The following is a 23,862-nucleotide window of genomic DNA, read 5'->3' as shown; positions in this document are numbered from 1 at the left end:
AGGAGGCTGAGATCTGAGGATCGAGGTTCCAAGCCAGCCCGGGCAGGAGACACCGTGAGACTCCCATCTCCAATAAACCACCAGAAAACCAGAAGTGGCACTGTGGTTCAAGTGGTAGAGCACTCGCCTTGAGCTGAAGAGCTGAGGGACAACACCCAAGCTCAGAGTTCAAGCCTCACCACCGACAAAAAAAAAAAAAAACATTTAAATACATAGCTAAGGGTTCATTTTCCTAACACCACATTATCTGACCTTTTCTGCTTGACTCATACATATAATAGATATTGCAAATAATAGGTCCCATGGTTTCCCTTATTCACATTTGTAATATTTTTAAGATTACTCCGCTGTGTGCCTCCTATGAACTTGGATCCATGAATACTTGGTAAAGGACTTTCCACAATTGTTACATTTGTATATTCTCGCCTGTGTCGGTTCTCTGATGCAAACTGAGGTAGGACTTTTTCTTGAAAACCTTTCTGTTTATTTTTCCTACATAGGATTTCTCTCCTCTTTGTTTGTGAGGGTGTGTGTGTGTCTGTGTGTCTCTGTGTTTTGTGTGTTTTATGATGAACCCTGAGCTGTGTCTTACAAGTCAAAGACTTTCCCATTTGGTAAAATCCTAAGTTATTTCATTTGTGTGAATCAACTTATGTGTGTTAAGCTGTGACCTCCAGGTCTTTCCACACTGGTTGCATTCATAAAGTTTCTCTCCTTGTGTTCTGTGATGGAGGTTAAGTTGTGCCTTCCAGGTGAAAGAATTTCCATGCCTGCTACATACATAACATTTCTCTCTGGTGGGTTTTTTTCTGATGGACAGAAAGTTGTATGTTCTGGGTGAAAGACTTTCCACATAGCTTACATTCATAAAATTTCTCTCCTGTGTGTGCTCTCTGGTTGACAGTAACGTATACATCTTGGCTGAAATACTTTCCACACATATGAGATTCATAAGGTTTCTTTCCTGTGTGTTTTCTGATGGGCAGTGAGGTATGACTTCTTGGTGAAAGACTTTCCACACACGTTGCATTCATAAAGTTTCCCTCCTGTGTGTGTTCTCTCATGGACAGTAAAGTTTAGCTTCTGGGTGAAAGACTTTCCACACACGTTACATTCATAAGGTTTCTTTCCTGCATGTGTTCTCTGGTGGACAGTAAGGTTTGACTTATTGGTGAAAGACTTTCCACACATGTTACATTCATAAGGTTTATCTCCTGTGTGTGTTCCCTGGTGGACAGTAAAGTGCAGCTTCTGGGTGAAAGACTTTCCACACACGTTGCATTCATAAAGTTTCCCTCCTGTGTGTGTTCTCTCATGGACAGTAAAGTTTAGCTTCTGGGTGAAAGACTTTCCACACATATTACATTCATAAGGTTTCTCTCCTGTGTGTGTTCTCTGGTGTACAGTAAGGTCTGACTTCTTGGTGAAAGACTTTCCACACATGTTACATTCATAAGGTTTCTCTCCTGTGTGTGTTCTCTGGTGGTCAGTAAGATATGCCTTGCAGGTGAAAGACTTGCCACAAATGTTACATTCAAAATGTTTCTCTTTTGTGTGTGTTCTCTGATGGACAGTAAGATCTGCCTTACTGGTGTAAATCTTTCCACACATTTTACTTTCATATGGTTTCTCTCCTGTGTGTGTTCTCTGAGGGACAATAGGGTGTGTCTTCTCAATGAAAGACCTTTTACATTGTTTATATTCTTCAACTACAGAAGACACCTGGGGACTATGTACAGCACACATCTTACCAGGTTCACTGAAAACACCCATGTTCTGACACCCAGTGACCTTTTCTGTCCTCATCTCTAAGGAGTTCCCATTATTCTTAATCAGTTCTGACTTCTGTTTTGAGCTCAAATTAAAACTTCTTATAAGTCTCACTTTTTCCTCCTCTGGGTTACTATTCATGATTGCTACTTCAGAGAGATACTTATTGTGACTCTCCTGACAGGTGCTAATCACATCCTCCATTTGTGGGACATCTAAAATGCATAACAGAAAAATAGACAAAAACATAAATGAGATCCATAAATTCCTTACTGTAAAGGTATTTTCTCACATTTTAACTGTTACAAGATTTTCAACTATCAAAGCATTGTTTTATGCAGAATATAAACTTTTCTCTGCAACGTACTAACTATGAATATAGTACTGATATTTTACAATGGAAAATAATGTTTTTGTGTATTTCAGATTTTTCTATTTTTTTCTAGGAAATATTTACTGAAATTATTCATCAACGTACTCTTAATGCTTCCATTCTGAATCTCACTCTATGCCCATCACAACTCATAAGCTATTGTCCTGATGAGAGAATAGCAGCACTACCACTCTCCTATTTTCCTCCTACCTGCATAATACTAGTTTAAAAGAAAATGAGATCTCCTTTTGTACATTTCTTATTGTCTTTTTCTCTTTAACAATGACTTCTGCCGGGCAGTGGTGGCTCATGCCTGTAATCCTACCTACTCAGGAGGCTGAGATCTGAGGATCGCGGTTCAAAGCCAGCCCGGGCAGGAGAGACCGTGAGACTCCTATCTCCAATAAACCACCAGAAAACCGGAAGTGGCACTGTAGGTCAAGTGGTAGAGCACGCGCCTTGAGCTGAAGAGCTGAGGGACAGCACCCAGGCCCAGAGTTCAAGTCCCACGACCGACAAAAAAAAAAAAGAATGACTTCTCTACAGACAAAGAATTGCTAACATTAAATACATTAGCACACCAAAGCCAGTTTGCCTCCATGTGAATTCTGGATTGACAATTCCTTGAGACAAAGGATCACCTAGTTCCCTGCCACACATGACTCAGGGGCACTAGGAATACTATCACTCTGTACAGCTCAAGATAAACAGACCAACTGGGCTCTGGACCCATCATCACCATTCAAGATGCTTTAACTCACCTGTAAAATTCTTGTCTGAGGCTTCTCTTCTCCATGGATCTGCACCTTGTTCCAGCATCACAATCAATTTAGGTTTAGGAACACAGTGTCCTATGATTAAGAAATACTGGAGAATTATTGCTCTTGCTGGGTCATCATTAACGTAAGGTCGCAGACATCCTGTTCACAAGGTTGCTCCTAAATCTGGTTCCTCAATTGTTTTTTGGGGGTTGGGGGTCCAGTTCTGGGGCCTAAACTCTGGTTCTGGGCACTGTCGGGCAGATCATCAGCTCAAGGCTAGCACTGTATCACATGAGCCACATAGCCAATTCTGGCTTTTTTTTTTTTTCTGCTTATGTGGTGCTGAGGAATCCAACACAGGGCCTCATGCATGGAAGGCAATTCCTCTGCCACTGAGCCACCTTCCCAGCCCATGGTTTCTCAATTGTTAACAGCTCCATGGTGGAGTAGCATCCAGCTTTGTGTTTATTTTGCCAACTGTGTGGCTTGAACTCAGCTCTTTTGCTAAAATCTAGCATTCTACTAGTTTGAGTCGTGGCTACATTTCTAGTTTTTGAATGGTTTATTGGAGATAAGAGTCTCATGGTCATTTTTCTACAGCTGCTGGTTTCAAATTGAAACCTTCAGATGTCAGCCTCCAGAGTATCTAGGATTGGTAGCCTGAAGCACTAAACCCTGTAGCAGGTTTGGCTTACAAATACACACTTTTACTTAATGATTTCCAGAGCATACTGTAAGTAGTAATGTATGTTCTATTCTAGACTGTAGATCCACCTATAATAATTACCCAAGTCTGGGAAGTCAGTCTCCTATTAGTGGATCATAGCTTAGAACTTCTGTCCAACTATTGATTTGCCTTCTTAAAGAACGAGAATAAAATTAACTCTTGTGTTACATATAATGAAGTTGAAGTTTCCCTTAGAAAAAAATAACACTTCCCATGGCCTCTAATCTTTTTTTTTTTTTTTTTTAAGAAATTGTAATGGTCCAAATGCTTACACCTGTAATCCTACAGTTAGGAGGTGAGATCAGAAGAGGCAGGCTTGGAACCCACCTGGGCACGGAAACTCAGAATATACCCCAAAACAAAAGTGAAAATAGAATTGTGGCTCAAGCACTAGTGTAAAAGACAAACAACACCAAGCTATCAGACTCAAATTCGACTGGCTTATATACTAGCAGTTTTTTACATGGGAATAGACTGGAATCTTCTCCCAAAAGAACATAAATAGTCTAATGTCTACTAAAATAAAAGCACTTGATCTTCCAAATAAAAGTGACCTTTGCTCACCCAAGGACATGAGGTTGCTATAGGTTTCCAGCATTACATCTCTATGAAGGGTCCTCTGACCAGGATCCAGATCCTGCCACTCCTTCCAGGTGAAGTACACAGCCACATCATCAAATGACATCAGCTTCTGTAATGGCACATTTCCATCAAGAAATCAGACCTGGGTTATAAGAATTCCAACCTGGAATTTCATTATGCTGCATGTATGCTTTTGTCTTACATACAATGTTTGCAGCTAGCTTTGTTAACTATTCACTGGGAAAATTAAATACCAAACTAGAAATATTTGACAATACATAAACCTGGTCATTAAAATACACAGATTTGCAGGGCGCTGGTGGCTTATGCCTGTAATCCTAGCTATTCAGGAGGCTGAGGTCTGAGGATCAAGGTTGAAGGCCAGCCCAGGCAGGAATGTCCATGAGACACTTATCTCCAATAAACCACCAGAAAATGAAAGTAGCACTGTCACTCAAGTGGTAGCACTCACCTTAACCTGAAGAGCTGAGGGAAAACAACCAGACCCAGAATTCAAGCCCCAAGACCAATAAAAAATTACAGTTTCCATAATGCATGCAAACACATTTCTGCTGCTAGCAATAGAGACAAGATAAAAACTCTAAGGAGACAATAATCTGGCATGATAACATTAAGTCTAAGGAGGTGTCTGAAAAATTATATTATCATTTCTGATAAAAATTTCAGTACATACCAGGGTAAAAATGAATTAAACCAATATTTTTCCTGCATTTACACATACTGCTTCACCATAAATCCTATTTAGACCTTCTATTAACAAGTACTCTCAAAAGTAAGCAGCACACATTCAGGATATCACATGGAATACAGAACATAGAACATTGCTAGATCTATGAAAAGCAGTGTCCACATGAATATTAAAAAAAAAATAGTATCAGTACTCCAGAAAGTAACTAATGATTGATTAGGCCCTTATAAGATTTAATTGAGTTTCCACATAAAAATATCCGTGGTTTAACATGTTTGGTTTAAATGCTAAATATTGAAATATGGTCATAGATACCCTGATATTTCCTTCCCATGTAAAAAAGAACTGCTACCATGAAATTTTGTAAACTTTGCCTACATTCTACAATACAAAATAAAGGTGGAGGGAAAAAAATGTTCCTTACAAGGTTTTCATTTTAATAGCCCTTCACGGAAGGTGAAGGCAAATATAGAGAGGCTCAAGGAACACTCAAGATGACAAAAATGATAAATACGACCAAATGCTTAAATGTGTTACATATTCCTGAGTCCTTTCTCCAGTAGATCTCTAAGGTTATATTTTCACTTGTGTTAGTTAATAGTGAAATACCTCAGAGATCAAAATCAATTAGTGAGCAAACATCTGTGAGATGTTGTGACAAGTGATATTTCTAATAGAGAACAACTCGTCACTGTATTATTTTTTTTTCAACACTAGTTCCAATCTTATACTGGCAGTGAATTAAAATATTCAACAGTAGTGGGAAGGAAAAACAAAACTGAATACCACATCAAATGAAGTTAGACCAACACAAAATCTGGAGAAAACAGATTTTCTTGTAGTGTATCAATTGGTAGAAGGAAGTACTTTTCTGTAGGGAACTCTGAAGTTGAGCTGAAGGGGAAAAGGTTTGAGATGTTGGAATTCCAGCCTGACACCACTGAGAAAACTGAGAGTTGGCGGCAGAAGGGTTAAAAGAGAATTCTGGAGAGGGTTAAGAGACTGGAGTACAGGCCTTTTCCATACTGTTGGAAAGATAGCATCTGAAACTGAGCTGCTGTTCACCTTGAAAGCTAGGTAAGGTGAACTCCATGTCTGCATTTTCTCTTGAAGCCAGTCTTCTGTCTCAGGAGAATAAGGAAACATGTTTTCCTCACAACCTGTTGTGGCTCTGATTGTACTATTAATATAGATACTTCAATTTTGCATGTTATGAATGCTAATCTTCCCTGTGTGAACTCAAGGAACTATGCTAGCTTGCTGGCGCCCAGGGACAAAGTGCCAAAGCGCCTTCGAAACCCTGGTTTCCCCTAAATCTGTTTATGTTTTTGTGTTTCTCTAATTTTCTTTGTTTCTGGAATCCTGTAGAACTCTCTAGGCAATAATTTTCCTATATTATGGGTAAGAAAAATGTCAATCCTAAGAGCCATGTCAGCAACATAAAGCTGATCACTAAGAAAATCTACTTCCAGATAGATCATTTGAAGAAACAACTGAGACACATATGGAGGAAAGAGGGATTGAAAAAAGAAAAAAATGATAAAAGATAGATACAAAGAGAGAGTAAGAAAAATAACCAACACTAGTGAGTAGAAAATCAAAAATGGAGAGAGAAAATAGAGGAAAGAAATCTTGTGAGAATGCTTTAGAAAACAAACAGGAATGTGTAGAAAGACCATAAAGCTTAGCAACAAATATAGGCTAAGTTTCTAGTAAGACCAAGACCATGAAGCAGTGCAAGAAGTATATATGGAGAGTAATTTAAGTACATATAGGTTAATCATTCCTTAAGAAAACACGAAGCTGTGCATGACCACACTATTTCAGCAATTCCAGGAAAATTTTATTGAGATAGTTTAATGTTACTCATGAGGAAGTGATCAGGTGGCAATCTATCCTTCACCTTCCATGAGAAGTAACCTGCTCGGTGTCATTACATCACATAACAGATGTGACTACATTTTATGCAACCATTCTGAAACCAATCTGAATTCAACTTAGAATATAACCATTCAATCTGCTAAACCTACAAGCAATCTTTATCTGCTAATTTACAAGCCTTCTTTATCCGATTTTTGAATATGTTCCTGAGGTTGAATCTGTGTGGTTGGTATTGTTTTTAATTCTTGGACATCATTAGGGTGATATAGTGGAATGGAAAACAAATGAAAAATAAAAAAAAATTAACTCACCAGAGATCCATTCATTCTTTCTTGCTGCTGACAATGAGCAGAAGATTCTGGAAGCATGGCTGGGATTTAAGGGAAATGATGCATTCAGAAATGAATCTGTGAGATTTTGGGCCCAGAATTTCCTCTGGCAAACATGATACATGGACTGGAAAACTGTAAATCCTTCTTTTTTTAATTTTTATTTATTTTTATTGTGAAAACGTAAAGCCTTCTTATAAGCAAAGAATTTTTAATGTCTTAGGCAGAGTATTAAAGTGTCTAATAAACACAAATCCAGCCCATTTCCTGATAGATAGATATTATTAAACCTACTAATTTATATATTTATGTACACACTAAATTGGAAAAAATGAAAGTTCCCACTGAAATTATTGAATAATTGAGAGCAGAAACATATATTTCCACTAAAAGTCATTCCTTATTACTGAATATACTTCAGGATGTATGAACTGCTTTTTTTTCCTTTTTTTTTTTTTTTTTGCCAGTCCTGGTGCCTGAACTCTGTGCCTGGGTGCTGTCCCTCAGCTCTTCAGCTCAAGGCTAGTGCTCTACCACTTGAGCCACAGCACCACTTCCAGCCTTTTCTGATTATGTGGTGCTGAGGAATCGAGCCCAGGGCCTCATGCATGCAAGGTAAGTACTCTACCACTAAGCCAACTTTCCAGCCCATGAACTGCTTTTTTAATGCAAAAGTTTCCTAGGAATCCATTGGATTTTGTGTTCTACCTCATTCATTCACATATTTAAACACCATGGAAAGCATGTATGATGTAAATCAGTAATTTTCACCCAAAATTAGATAGAAAAATGTATATAGAATATATTTCTACCGGGCGCTGGTGGCTCATGCCTGTAATCCTAGCTACTCAGGAGGCTGAGATCTGAGGATCGCGGTTCAAAGCCAGCCAGGGCAGGAGAGACCATCAGACTCCTATCTCCAATAAACCACCAGAAAACTGCTGTAGCTCAAGTGGTAGAGCGCTCGCCTTGAGCTGAAGAGCTGAGGGACAGCGCCCAGGACTAGAGTTCAAGCCCCATGACTGACAAAAAAAAAAAAAAAAGAATATATTTCTTATGTTATACTATTACAATAATGGGTGTCAAATGGCACATTTCACTCTAACCATTGCACACATATGCAATGATTAGCAATTTGCCATTTAAAATGCTTTGTCCAAAGGGCCTTGAGTAAAGATGAGGTAATCGAGGTTTGAGAAGTCCCTAACGTTCATTTCCCTAAACAGTCATGCGAAGAACCTTGGCCATCCTAAAGATACAACACAAAATAATCGATATAGGCGTGACACACCTGAAGATAAGTAACAACTACAAAGCATACAATATTGAGTAAGACATATTGCCTCAAATTTTCTTCTGTGAATTTTCTTTTTAGGCCACATGTCCCAGACCAACACTTTCTGTACTACCAGGCATAACCAACTGATTAGAGCTAGCATTAGCAAATCAATAGATGGCACAATTAATGTAAGTTTGCATGATTACATACTAAAAATAACAGTGTTAACAGGATGAATAAATTAGCAAAAACAAGATTAGGGATTACTACAAGAATAGATACTTTCAGTCATAACAATTACCCCACCATCCCAAACCACAGCCTCAGGTACCCTCTCATAACTATGCTCTAGCTTATTCCTCATCACGCCACCTAGAAATTAGTTTACTCTTGCAACAACACAAAGTGATTGACAGTGGTGTAGGAAAGAGTACCACGTGAATCTGGTGCTCAGGGAAGTAGCAAAAATTTTTGCATAAGGCAAAGGAAGCTAGCAACATCTTCCCTTCCTGTGCTTTTCTGCTTCTTTCCTTTAGGGCTTCTCAGAATTGACAAGGTCTGTCCATTTAGGATGGAGATTCCTATTCATAGGGTGCTCTGCTTCAAACATTGCTAGGCTTCATTCCTAAAAATACAGGACCAGCACTCACTACTCCAATATCGCATGTACAACTGTCTCTAGAAACAGAGTCGAATACAAACGCTTGTGAACTCAAGCCAGGAGATTAAAACCTCAAGCCAAACAGATTAAAATATCTCTAGGAGAAAAATCACAGAAGCCCCAAATACAACTTCAATGTAAGAGGACTCAAGGCAGGCACACACCTCACAATTTCACTAGAATTCTTCCTGTACTCCTCTTACACCTAGGCAAAGCATATAAAGTCACGAGTTAATAGAAGAATCACTTGGTCTTGGAGTACAAATGCACAATTCTTGGGCTCTCCTGGTCTGGACAATCACCCAGCTTGCTCTCAAACATTTGAACCTCAAGCAAATTATCAACTCCATACTGGAGAAAAGTATGGAGAGGGAAGTAGGCGCTTTGGCTCAAGTATCAAGCTCTCCCTCTGAGCTGAGGAGCTCCGGAATGCTGCTTGCAGGCCCAGAGTTCACCCCCCACCAAACAAACAGAAACAGAAAAACAAATAGAAACCCGTGGAGGGGAGACTCCTGCAGCAATCACACAATTCCTACCTGACATCAGTTCCAAAGCCTGAGATTCCTTCAAGTTACAGCTCCCAAGCTCCACTGCACAGAGCGGGGTGCAGGGCTCCTGGCTCACACCTATGGAAGGCAAAACTGTATTTCTGAGCACTTCCAGGGGCAAGGCAAAGGAAAAGAATCCGGAAGACGCAGACTTAAAACGCCCATTTTGGGCGGGGAGACGCATGTGCAAAAGCATCTTCTGCCCCACCTCCACCCTCCAAAAAACAAAAACAACCCAGGACTTTCAAAGAAAATATCCTCCATGGAGACTACAATTCCCACAATGCTCGGTGCCACCCTCCTACATACCTGGGAACAAGTGTGCTTGTGTGCATTGGGACTTTTCTCTCCCTGCTGTGGAAGTTAAGTTCAGTTTCTTGAAAACCACTGTTTCCTCTTGAAATACATAAGACCAACCAGAAAATGGATATATATGGGGAGAATTGGCTACATTGGCTTTTTGATTCTTAGTTCTAATGATGAAATTGAGGTTATGTGACTGCGTTGCTTATACCTTTCTGTTTATCAATGCCTGCCTTCTGCTGAATGTAAATTACATCTCTGTTTTGTCTTAAATTTCTTTTAATACATCCCCTCCTACTTTACAAAGGTATTCACAGCCACTAAACTTATACCTGGGTCACTTCCCATTGCTGTAATGTATACACTGGCATAAAATAGTGAGATTGTTAGGTAAATATGCAGAATAATACTTCTGGTGATTTGGATTTCACAAAAGCTAACAATTAATTTTCCAGAAACTCTCCAATTGTATCTATTAAATCAAATGAGTTTTTGTTCTTTTCTGAATTTTGCATTTCATTTAAGGATTTTATGTTTTCTTCTGTTGTTGGTCCTATGGCTTGAACTCAGAGCTTGTGCACTATCTGTGAGCATTTGCTGTGCTCTATTTGCATTTCCTTTAATACTTTCTTCAGGTAACTAGTGAAAAGTTCCCACACAGGGATTCTTATGAACCAGGCACACCACCTCCATTTCCCTTCACAGAGATAGTGGTGAGGGGGGTCAGGATGAATGCAGGAGAGATAGAAGAGTAAAGTTTAGGCTAGGCTATGTTGATGTGAAGCTTAATCACTTGCAAACCAGTCTGCTTTTGTCTTTTCATTTTGCATGTGAAAATCTCTTTAGAATTCTTACCTCTTCTCTGATCCTAACAGTTCCTCTCAGTAGCTTTAGGCTACATATCTAGGGGACCTCAGACTAGTCTTCTCAGACCTTAACCATTAAAGTATGCAGTAAATCTTTGTCTCCTGCCACAATCCCATCAGAACACAAGCAAGGCTCTGAGAGCCAATGGTATGATAATTAAGGAGACAGAGAGATGGCTGATGGCACAATTCTGCTATATTTCTCAAATTCGTGCGTAATATTGGTCTAGACCCACTGTGCCCAAAAGTGCAAACAGCACACATCTTTCCTCATTTTATTTCAATACATCTTTTCCACACAAGCCTCCTGTCAGTTAAAGCCCCAGGACAAAAGCTAGAACACACTTCCTCAAACCAAGAAAGGGCAAGGACTTGCAGGCCTGAGGGTGGGAGTCAATGGCCCTGAAGCCTTTGTTCACATTTTGTCTGCTCCTGGCAGGCACCTCAGGGTCTGCAACAGTCTCCCTCTCTCTTATCAGAGAACCTACACTTGTCTCTTCGGTGTTTATTGTGATATTTTGTAATCTCTTCCATAAAAAATAATTGGGAAACACTGGATTGAAAACTTTCACGTTTGATTTTAGTGTAAGGGTTCTCCATGTCTCTATTTTGGACCAGAAATATTCCTCATGAAAATGGGAATCAAAGAGCATATTTGAATGTATAGACTTCAACTTAAAAGCACCTCTAACAATATGAAGAAAAAATAATTTCATTCTTTAAAACTAAATTCCTGGGAAATGGGGCTGTGGCTCAAGTGGTAGAGCACTCACCTTGAGCTGAAGAGCTGAGGGACAAGTGCTCAGGCCCAGAGTTCTAGCCTCAGGACCAAAAAAAAAATCCTCCCTAAAACTTGATTCCTGAGACACAAAGAGATAAGGATCAGGTAAAAACTGGGGTGCTCCCAAGAGTACCTGTGAAATGTAGTTTTCTTTTCTTTATCTTTTTGTTGGGGGGAGGGGGTCCAGCCGTGGGGCCTGAACTCTCGACCTGGGCTCTGTCCCTCAGCTCTTCAGCTCAAGGATGGCGCTCCAGCACTTGAGCCACAGCGCCTCTTCCACCTTTATTATTTTAGTTTATGTGGTGCTGAAGAATCAAACCCAGGACCTCATGCATGCAAGGCAAGCGCTCTACCACTGAGCCACCTTCCCACCCCTCTTTTTTTTTTTGGGGGGGGGGGTAGTCATGGGTCCTGAAGTCTGGGCCTATGTACTGTTCCTTGGCTCTTCGGTTCAAGGCTAGTGCTCTACCACTTAAGCCACAGTGCCACATCTGGCTTATTCTGCTTATGTGGTGCTGAGGAAACGAACCCAGGGCCTCATGCATGCAAGGCAAGCACTCTACCACTGAACCACCTTCCCATCCCTGAAATATAGTTTTCATTGTTCAAGCCTACATTTGTGATGAATTTCTTTATTCTTATACCCTTTTGTTTTGTTTTGTTTTGTTTTGGGTCATGCCACTTGAACTGTGAGCCTAGGAACCATCCCTCAGCCCTTCAGCTCAAGTCAAGTGCTCTACATTGTGAGCTAAAGCACCAATTCTGTTTTTCTGGTTTTTATTGGAGATAAGTGTCTCACAGACAATGCTGCCCAGGCTGACTTTGGACTGCGATCCTCAGGTTTCAGCCTTTTGAATAGCTAGGATTAAAGACATGAGGCACCTGCACCTATCTTGCATTTCTTTTCTTTTATGTCCCAGCCTTGGGGCTTGAACTCAGTGCCTGGACACTGTCCCTAAAATTTTGCTCAAAACTAGCACCCTACTCCTGGAGCCACAAATTCACATTTGTCTTTTTCTATGTATGTGGTACTGAGGACTTGAACCAGGGCTTCATGCAGGTTAAGTAAGCACTCTACCACTGTTTTAGGACAGCCACAACACCAACAGTGCTCTGGAAGGGCAATGGGATGATAATGGAACAGACTGAGACAAGGACAATGATGAATCTCTCTTTATTCCAGCAATAACCTTAGCTATTGACACTTTCTAGATCTGTCCAGTGCTTGCATCACATTTTTGAAGGACTCACTGTGCCAACAAGTGCAGACCATATGCATTTTTCCTCATTCTATTTCAACCTTTGTCCACCAAACACCTAGAGGTAAGCCTCCAGGCCCAGAAGCTAAAAGGAACACTCCCTCCTACAAAAAGGGCAAGTACTTATAGCCCTGAAGGTTGCAGTCTGTGGTTCTGGAGCTTTTGCTCACACCGTGCCAGCTCTTGGCACCTCAGGGTCTGCACCACTTCCCCCTTTTTCATTTTGTAAATTGAGCAAGTGTCTATCAGCCTGAACCTGGAAAATCAGCAGATCATACATCTCAGGAAGAATGGAAGAAAAAAGAAATACCAATACAAGAACCAGGAAAATGCCTAAGAAATAGCAAGAAGAGTGCTAGTTCCCCAGGTGAATCCCTGAAGGTAATTGAGAAGTGATACAGCTAAGCCTGCATGGTGGAGTGACCAATACCAGATATCTGACCCTGAAGCTGCATAATGCCTAAGCTTAAATGATCAGAGGGCAAGATTACTCAAATATGTCACTGGATATTGGTACAAGTCATATTTCCATCATATTTAAGAAGGATAACACAGATGTATTGACAATTAGCATGACACATCATTTTTAACTGGCTCTTTAGCAGGTCTATGTGATTATAAACATACATCATTGCTGTTTCCAAATCATAAAACATATCACAATCATTTTATCTACTCCCACCGGAATACCAAGGGTCCAGAAACATTTCAAACTAAAGCATTAACATGTTGTGCTGTATATATGGTTTCTACAAGGATCACAGGAGAAGCAGTAGCGCTAGCAAGAAGAGTCAGGGTAGCAATAATGAAGGCAACCTATATTCCCCAAAATCTGCAGCAATGGCTAAGAGTCCTCTGAACCTCAAAAGCAAACCAAGACCCAAACTTATTATACCATGGTTCTATCAACTGAACATGCAATGTAAGTTAAGGGGATTGCATAGTAAGCTAGGATTACTCATGCAGTTAGTGAGAACACAATTGTTCCTGCAAGAGGCATGAAACACCACCCCACCCTTGAAAACCATACCCAGCCCACTACTAGCCTATATGGATACAAACACAAGCTTGCACAGTAAATGATACAAAACCATGAAACAGGACAGGTCTCTGAACAGAGGTATGGGATGGTGAGATGCATTAGTTCAAATAGGCCTCATGGCAGCAGCCAGGCTCAAGATGTCAGGGTGAGCTTGTCCACACAAACAGACAAACATGGGAGCCAGCAAGGTACCACTAATCACAACACTCCTCTGAGACCAGTCCTGCCTTACATACTGGGAGACTCCTACCACCAAAACTGTGGACAAGGTGTGAAATCCACTGGCCCTCCTGGGTGATGGATCATCACAACCATGGGAATCACTGGGCATAGTGGAACCCAAGAGGGATGCACCACATCTCCTGCCAAAGGAATCCTACAAGTGTTATGCATAAGCTCCATCTTTTTCCATTGGTTCACCTTTTCCTCCAGAGGAAGTCAGAAACATAATCTATCCCTGAATACCTTACCGTACTTGTACCTTCTACCTCAGGATCTGCAATAGTCAATAACTGTAACCAATGAAATAAGAGGATATAATATTTGTATAATAATGAGGCTTACGTCTGTGAGCAATGAACAATTCAAAAATAATGTAGGAAGTAAATTCTATTTATACTAGTATAATAAACATAATACTTAGAAATGAATGTTTGAAAAATGTAACCAAGAACAAGGACAACTATGGGACACAGCTAGTTTAGAAAGCACCCATTTTTACCTCATCCTTATGTCCTTGCCTCCCAGGAACTTACTTTTAACTTTTCAGAAAGAAAGAATTATTCTTCCTTCATATTTTATAGGTGCTCCAATGTTGCCATCTATACATCCAAATGTGCCTCACGATCTCCATTTTCAGGAGGAATAGCTAAGGTCCACTAAAAGAGGGATGGAAAACCCTTACACTGGAGGACTGAATATAAGGCATGAAAATTTCCTACACAATCCTTCCCAGTCATGATGTGTAGAAAGGATCATCAACAATCACAACAAACCCTTAAGAGACAAGCTTAGAATGTCTGATATGAGGGAGGGAGGCAAAAGATTTATTCCACAGTGTAATGGATGCAGTCTGGGAAGACAAGTCTGAGGACCCCTAGATATGTGGCCTAGACTAGCTGACAGGAACTTCTAGGTTCAGAGAAGAGGTCGACAATCAAAACAAAATAGGATATGCAAAACAGAAAAGTAAAAACACACTGGTTTGGAGCAAGTAATGAAGCTTCAAATGAACATGGACCTGCCCTGAACTCTACCTCCTCCCACATTCATTCAGATCTACCTAGAAAACTATTTTTTAAGAGTCTTGGAGGAGGAGTAACATTTTCTAAAAATCACCTGGGAGGAAACTTTTCACTACTCCCCTGAAGCAATTAATAAAAGAAAGGCAAGTACATTACAGCAAATGCTCAGACAGTGCCCAAGCTCTGAGTTCAAGCTACAGGACCAACAACAAAATGAGGGATATTCTTTATAAGGAAAGGCAAATTTCATATGCAAATAACCAAAAACTCCTTAAAATTTCATACATGGAATTTGGGAGTTTCTGGGAAAGTAATGAGTAGAATTTGACAAATCAATTTAATTCAAAGATTATAAAGTATATCTGTCTTTACCTTCTGTTATTTTATTCCAATATATATATTAGAACAGGGGTAGATGATGCCAGAATCAATCATTTTACTATCTGCAAGAACTTTTTTTTTTTTTTTTTGGTCGATCTTGTGGCTTGAACCCAGCCTGAGCAGTGTCCCTGCGTTTTTCAGCTCAAAGTGAGCTCTCTCCCACTTGAGCCACAAGGCCACTTCCATTGTTTTGGTAGTTACATGGAGATAGGACTTATGAACTTTCCTGCCCAGGCTGGCTTTTAACAGGGATCCTCATATCGAAGCTTCCTTAGTACCTAGGATTACAGGCATGAGCCATTGGCACCCAGCTGCAAATACCTTTGTAAAATGACAGGGGAGATACTCAAAACTTTAAGGAAAAACAGAGACATAATTTACATTCAGCAGAACGTACTTTTTGAACAAAAACAAAAAAAACTTCGTATTTCATAACCTTAATTATATTAAAATAACTAAGAATTAAAAAGCCAAATTATGCAATGCTCCTAATACATTTTTGTTTTTCAATGGTCTCACAATATTTATGTTGGTAAACTGAATTTTCAAGAAACTTACCTAAGTTTCCGCAGCTGGGAGAGAAAGGTTCCCATGCATCCTTGCACACTTAGGACCAAGTGCCTTGTGCCAGTCAAAACCCTGTAACAAGCCCACTTCCTCTAGGTGAATTGTGCATGCATTCTGGGAATTGTAGTTTCTATCGGGGCATAGACCTTTGAAAGTGTGTGGGGGAAGATCACAGGGGGTAAATCAGGAGAGGTGGGGGTGAGGGGAACAGGCACCAGTGCCTCTTTGTCCACTGTTCGTGTTTTTGGTTTGCAAATTTGGGTTACTTTGCTTTTCCCTTGCTGCTGGAAGCGCTCTGAAATACAGCTTTGCACTCCATAGTCTGAGCCAAGAGGTAGAAGCCCAGCTTCTCTTTTTCAGGGGAACTTGGGAGCTGTAACTGGAAGCAATCTGAGGCTCCTAGCCAGAGTCTGCCCTTCCCATCTTTCTCCAGTCTGCGGTGGATGATATTTTATGGGCTCATAGGTTTGTGCTGCCATTAGCACTTGTTCCTCCAGGTGCCAGAAAGTGGCTCACAAACCTCTGGTCCTCTTGACAAGGACAGTCAGGAGTTGTGCGTTTATACTTCTGAACCTAGAGATTCTGGTACTCACCCATGTGACTTTATGAGCTTCCTTTTTGTGCATTGTAGCCAATGAATGGTAAACATTCCTTGAAAATGTCTTATATAAACATATTGATCCTCTTTTCATCCTCTGCACTTCCAATGACTTTAGAAACTTTCAAAATGCTGCTGGCACAGATATACTCCAATTGATGTGTCTGTTCTGACAAATTACAATTTCTCCCCTAATTTAATTAGCCTATTTTACATCACTTAAAATGAGAGAGACTGGCTGGGCAGGTGGTTCAGTGGTAGAGTGCTTGCCTTGCATGAATGAAACCCTGGGCTTGATTACTCAGAACCACATAAGCAGAAAAGACCAGCAGTGTACTGTGGCTCAAGTAGTAGAGTGCTAGCTTTGAGCTGAAGGTCAGAGGGACAGTGCCCAGGCTCAGAGTTCAGACCCCACACCGACAAAAAAAAATGAGAGAGATTTCCTATACATGTATACCAAAAACAATTGTTAAAATATAATTTGAATACAATACAATGCCCTTGATATGTGTCTGCCTGTCCTGATTCTTGAACTCAAGGTCTGGAAACTGACCTCGAAATTATTTGGTTCAATGCTAATGTTCTACCACTTAAGCCACATTTTCACTTCCGACTACTTTGGTAGTTTATTGGAAATAAGTCTCTCAGACTTTCCTATCCCCCTGACTTCAATCTGTGATCCTTGTAGGGTTTCTTCATGTCCATCCCAGGGGACCACAAGCAGGCACAGGAGAAAGATTATTATAAGGTTTATTAGTAGGACCATATTTCCCAGGAGAGGGAGCACAAGCATTTGTCCCTCTTCTGGTTGCAACAGGATCTGGGGGGCAGGAAGTGAGTTAAGTACATGCTCAGGTGAGTCTGAGATGAGAGAGGGAGTGGCCAGCTGTACTGAGGGAACTCTAGGTCTGGGAGGAGCTCAGGCCTGGGTGGAGCTGAGGACTAAAAGTGAGGATAATACTAACTTTCCTTAGATCTCAGCCTTCTGAATACCTAAGATTACAGCTATTAGACATGATAGCCCCGTTACAATGCTTTTTTTTAAAATTCAGATTATGTTCTAATGCAATAATATGAAATAGAAAACTTGAAAGTTTTAAGGCAGGATGTTCAGTCACTAATGTGTATGAGGACAGTCCAAATCCCAAAACACAGAAAATGCCCCCACCTTGAAATCTGTAACACTCCTGATCTTAAGAATTGTGAATGTGAACACTTAGTCTAAAATAAATTCTTTTAAGTTTTTCAAAGTAATAAAACATTCTTGTGACAGAAAGACCCAGTAGTAATGCACAAGTATTGCTTTTAAAGGATTCATAGTGTCTTTCTGAGCAAAAACTACCTCACTGAAGTAAACAGAATAGATTTTCCCTTTTTGTATATGTCACTGTAAAGGTGATGTATTTTATATTAACAATTACCATTCTACATAATTGTAAAAACTACATCACTACTCGATAACAGAATATCCTGTGTAATCAACCAATAAGTACAAGCAAAAGCACATAGGGATATAATTTGTTGGTTTTAATTTTGATGGATCTACATTTTGGGGTGTATTTTCTGTTAATATTGTGTAGTAACACATAAGACTTCAATTTACTGGTGCCTTGGCTGGGGATGGTTGACTGAGATTTTGTCACTCCTTTGACCAGCATTTTATGTTGCATCTTTATGAGGCCCTGTATCTCCAGCAGAATGGACATGATTCTTAATATCACTGCTTAGGCAAGTGATGGACTTCTCAATCTCTGTTTATGTGATCATTACTGATGTACCTTTGGCCAAAGCAGGTTCAAACTCAAATTGCAAGTCATTGTACAAGGTATGCTAGTTATTTGCATAAAGGGAAATGTGCCATATGACAACCATTACTGAAATATTATAAAACAAAAAATATGTGTTGTATATATTTTATATCTATAACTTTGTATGAAAATACTGTTCATAACATACATGTGTTTGAATATGTAAATAAATGAGGTAGAGTACAAATAATCAATGGAATCCTAAGATATCTTTACCTTAATAGAAAAATAGTTTACATATCCCTAGGTGTATTTCAGTGATAATTACTTTTAGTTAACAGGTGGCATGTTTTCCTTTTTTGGGTTCAATTTTTCAACAATCTTTTGTAGGAGCTTTAGTTTTTTATTTCTTTTTTTTTGGGGGGGAGGGGGGTCTGGTGGTGGGGCCTGAACTCTGGGCCTGGGCCCTGTACCTTAGCTCTTCAGCTGAAGGCCAGCGCTCTACTACTTGAGCCACAGTGCCACTTGCAGCTTTTTTTCTTTTTGATTATGTGGTGCTGAGGAATCGAACCCATGGCCTCAGGCATACAAGGCAAGTGCTCTACCACTGAACCACCTTCCCAGCCCCCGTGCATATGTCTTTAGTGGACACTTTAATCCTCTTCTTAAGACAGGAATGATTCTTGTCCCATTGGAAGGCTTTTCCAGCCCACATATCATGTTTTGAGCAGGAACATCTAGGGGAAAATCCCACAGGTTCTTTTCTGACTCCCTTATTTGCCTTCACTCCTAGCCATGGTTCCAGAATCTTTATTCATTGTCAACAGCAAGAAAGAATGAAAGGATCTCTAGTGAGATTCTTTTATTTCTTATTTTGTTTGACATTCCATATTATGAACCTAAGGGTGTGCAAAAATGAAGAAAATAAAAGAAAAGAAAAAAGAATCAGCTTCAGGAACATGTTTCTAAAAAAGTTAAGATGTAGCTGGACGCCAGCGGTTCACACTTGTAATCCTAGCTACTCAGGAGGCTGGGAGCTGAGGATCAGGGTTCAGAGCCAGCCCAGGCAGGAAAGTCTGTGAGACTGTTATCTCCAATAAACCACTAGAAAACCAGAAGTGGTGCTGTGGCTCAAGCAATAGAGCACTCGCCTTGAGCTGAAGAGCACAGGGACAGAACCAAAGCCCAGAGCTGAAGCCCCAGGACCGCCAAAAAAAAAAAAAAAAAAAAGCTGAAGATGGCTTGGAGATTTAGCAGATTATAAAATCAGTCATTCTAAGTGAAGATATGCTTCAGTTTGTTTCTACTTTTTCTAGTGTGAGAGAAAGTTGTCCCACTAGTTAATGTGATTCAGTGACACCTAGGAGATGACTTCTCATAGAAAGTGAAGGATGGCTAGCAACTGCTCAGACATCACATCCTCATATGTAATATTAAACTATCCTAATGAAATTTTACTGGATTTGCTGAAATAGTGTGGTCAAACATAACTTCAAATATTCTACAGGACTGAGTGAGCTAAAAGTACTTCACTTAATCTCTGTAAATACTCTTGGACTGCTTTGTGCTCTTTGTTTTACTTGAAACTTAGGCTGAGTTTGATGGTATTTATAGAAATCTCTGTTTTTCTCTATGGTGCTCTCATAGGAGTTCTCTTTCCTATTTTCCCAATTCATTCTATTTTTCATCTTTATTAATTGTTTTCTTTCTTTTGTATTACATTTATTTATTGTGAAAATACCATAAAGGGAGGTTACAATTACATGGGCAAGATAGTGAGTACATTTCTTATCATGCATTGTTGCCTCCTCCTTTGTTTCCCTTTACCATCCTTCTTTCTTCTTTTTTTTCTCAGTTGGAGGTCTGGAACCCTGGGCCTACTCGCTATACTTAAACTCTGCAGCTCAAGGATAGTACTCTACCAGTGGTGCTACATTGCCACTTCCAGTTTTCTAGTGGTTAATTGGAGATGCAAGTCTCACAGATAGTCCTGCCTGGGCTGGCTTTGAACCTCTATGCTCAGATCTCAGCCACCTGAGTAGCTAGGCTTACAGGCATGAGCCACCACCATGTGAGTTCACTAGCTTTATTTCTCTCTTAATTTTTCTTTTCTTCAAATGTTTTATCTGGGAAGTAGATTCTCTTACTGATCAGTTTTCTTTTGGTGACATGGCTCTTAGATTTGACATTTTTGTTATTCATTATACAGGAAAATTGTTCCTAAACATAAAATAATTTGAGTTTCCAGATTCTATTATCTGTCTCTTGTTTAACCTTATTTGATGTGGTTCCTGCAGTTTTCCTTTTTCTTCTTGCTCTGCTTGAATATTTGCATTCACTGATATTATAACATAGAAGCTGGTTGTGAAAATAAACATACAGTGACTATGGTTTTCGTATTGGAAATATCACTAATGGCAAATTCTGACATACATTTGCTAAGTAGTAAACTTTAATCTCAGGAACTTCAATACTAAATAGCATGTGTGGCAATGTATCCTCGGGAATCTAGTGGAAGAAATGGTTCAGGAATATGTGACACATTTGAGCAATAGTCAGTGAAATCATCTTTTAAACCTACACAGATTATAATAATTTGTATTTTTGTCCATGTGTGTTTGTTATTAATGCTATTTGTAGTGTGTATTTCCAACTAAACACTGTTTGAGCATGTGTTCAAACACTTTCAGTTTGTTTGTTATTTTACTAGGTAAAATAGATATGTTTGTCACCCATATGTCTTCACAGAATCCAAAATTTGATTTTTCCATGTTTCTTTGGATGATAGGTCTATCTATGTAGTCCAGCAAGCTCTTATTTGTTAAATAAGTTTATTTATTGTGAAAATACCATACAGAGGGGTTACACTTACATGAACAAGATAATGAGTACATTTCTTATTAAGCATTGTTGCCTCCTCCTTTGTTTTTCCCCTACCATCCCAGCCCTCCCATCTCCTGGACTACACTCCCCCACCCACCTCCAAGCAAGCTCTTCATCTTTTTATGTAGCCTAGGCTGGCAAATAATCTTTCTTGAGTTTCCCAAGTCCAGGGAGAATACTTGTGTTTCAGACTGTGTGTGGCTACATTAGCCATTCTTATGTGTACAATTCATTGATAAAACACTGGGCCACACTGTTGTGAAGCCATTCCATCCATCCAGCTACAACACTTTTCATCTTCCATCTGTGAAGCTGTTTAATCATTGAATAGGCAGCCCCTGTTCCTCTCTATCCCAGTCTCTGGAATCATCCTACATTTGGGCTCCACAAATTTGTTGATCCTTGAAAGCTCAGTAAGGGCAATTATACCATGGCTGTTCCTTTATGACTGGTGTGTTTTATTTAGCTAATTTTACTTAAAGTTCATTCCTGCCATAAAATGTAGTAAAGTTTTCTCCTTTGAACACATTTATTGGTTTACATGCTTCAATGTTTTGCTTATTGTGAGTAGATTTTGAGAAGTGATTCTCCAAGCATTTGTTGTACTCCCTGCTTTATCTGCTGTTGCACACAAGCATAGAAATGCTGGACCATATTCCTATATAATTCTATGTTTAGTTCTTTTTAGGACTCTTCGTACCCTCTTTGATAGATTATTTGTTTGTTTGTTAGGTCGATCAAGGGGCTTGAACTCAGGGCCTGAGCCGTACTCCCTCAGCTCTTTAGCTCACGGCTAGCGCTCTACCACTGGAGCCACAGCAACATTTCTGGTTTTCTGGTGGTTTTATTGGAGATAAGAGTTTCACGGATTTTCCTGCCCATGCTGGCATTGAACCGTGATCCTCAAATCTCAGCCTTCTGAGTAGATATGATTACAGGTGTGAACCACGGGTACCTGGCTTCATCTTTGATATTTTTATATACATGACAGAAATGCACCAAGGTTCACATCCTTTTCACATCTTTCCTAGCTTTTTTGAGACTTTGGGAGTATTTTTGTTGTTTTTATTTAAAACTATGTCCATACTAGCATGCATCAAATGTTATTTTATTGGAATTTTGATTTGAATTTTTCTCATGACTACAGATATTAAACTATTTTTTATTTTAATGTACTACATGTGTATGTCATTTTTAGAAAAATCTCTTCAATCTTTTTCCAACTTTAAAATTAGATTTTGTTGTCTGCATTACTTGAAGGATTTTCTTTATATTTTCTAATTCATATTGGTTAGCAATCCATTTAGAGATATATGCAAATATTTCTCACATACATGCTTTTTTTCCTTTATTGGTAGTGTTTTTCAATATACAAGGTTTTCATTTGTATTTATTTATTAGTTATTTATTTATATATTGTAGGTCATGGGGCTTGAACTCTGGGCCTGAATGCTGTCCCTCAGCTCTTAAATTCAAGACTAGCACTCTACCACTTTGGCCACAGCACCATTTCTGGTTTTCTTTTGATTTACTGGAAGTAAGAGTTTCACAGCTATACCTGCTCAGGCTGACTTTGAGACCCGATCTTCAGATCTCACCCTCTTGAGTACCTAATATAACAGGTGTGATCCACCAGAGACTCACATTGTTTGTTTGTTTCTTTGTTTTTTCCAAGAGGTAGTTTTGGAGTTTTATTTATGGGGTTACTGTCAAATCTTGCTTTATTTTTTTTTTCTTTTCTTTTTTCTCAGCAGTGAGTTCTGAACTGTAGGCCTGGGTGCTGTCACTCAGCTGTTCAGCTCAAGGTGAGTACATTACAGATTGAACCAGAGGAACACTTCCAACATTTTGCTTATGTGGTACTGAGGAATTAAACCCAGGGCCTTATTCATGATAAGCAAGCACTCTACCACTGAGCAATCTTCCCAGACCAGTTACTGTCAAATCTGATGCCATGAAACTTTCCTCCCCATCTCTCTTCTCTTCTTTTCCCTTTCCCTCTTTTCCCCTCCTCTCCACTATTCTCTTGTCCTCTCTTCTTCCTTCTTTTTCCTGACCTTTGCTTCCCTTCTCTCCCTCCTCCACTCATCTTCTTTTCCCTTTATATCTGAGATGAAGACTTGCTAGTATCAGTACAGTTAGGTTTCTAACTTAGAAACACAGTAATAAACATACCTCATGGTTTTCTTGAGCTACTATTGGAGCTTGAACTTCAGGTCTCATAGTCAGTCAACTTCCTCACTCACTGTTGGCACTATCACTTGAGCCATACCTCTAACCTGTTCATTAGCTGCTTAGTTTGAGTTGTCTATCCAGGCTGGCTTGCAGACCTCAGTTTCCTCCTTAGTAGCTAGGCTAAAATGACAGTCTGAGCAAGAAGTACTTGCCTTGATTTTTCTTACTTCAACATTTAACATTAATACTTAATTGGATACTACAATGAAATAATTTCTTGTTTCTGGTTTATGTAGAGTTATTTTGCAACCTAAACTGAAATAGTTTATCTTTCAAATTAAGTGTTGTATTGTTTTTCTAACAACTGTACCTGTTCTACCTGTGGTAGATTTTCT

At 39.5% G+C, this 23,862-nt stretch overlaps 1 protein-coding gene across 1 annotated transcript in view; it reads right to left on the bottom strand.

The window, feature by feature from the left end:
• LOC138806739 (zinc finger protein 25-like) overlaps nt 1–23,862 on the bottom strand; it is a 79,341-nt gene that overhangs the window by 44,624 nt on the left and 10,855 nt on the right. Inside the window, exon 7 of the mRNA XM_069992085.1 lies at nt 1,349–1,500. Coding sequence (XP_069848186.1) covers nt 1,349–1,500 — 152 coding nt within the window. The remainder of the gene's footprint in view (nt 1–1,348; nt 1,501–23,862) is intronic.

This window comes from Dipodomys merriami, unplaced genomic scaffold (genome assembly GCF_024711535.1).
Source record: "Dipodomys merriami isolate MVZ:Mamm:240054 unplaced genomic scaffold, mDipMer1.0.p SCAF_407, whole genome shotgun sequence".
NCBI lineage: Eukaryota > Metazoa > Chordata > Mammalia > Rodentia > Heteromyidae > Dipodomys > Dipodomys merriami.
Note: the sequence above shows the minus strand (reverse complement) of the source record. Positions and strands in the feature narration are given on the sequence as shown.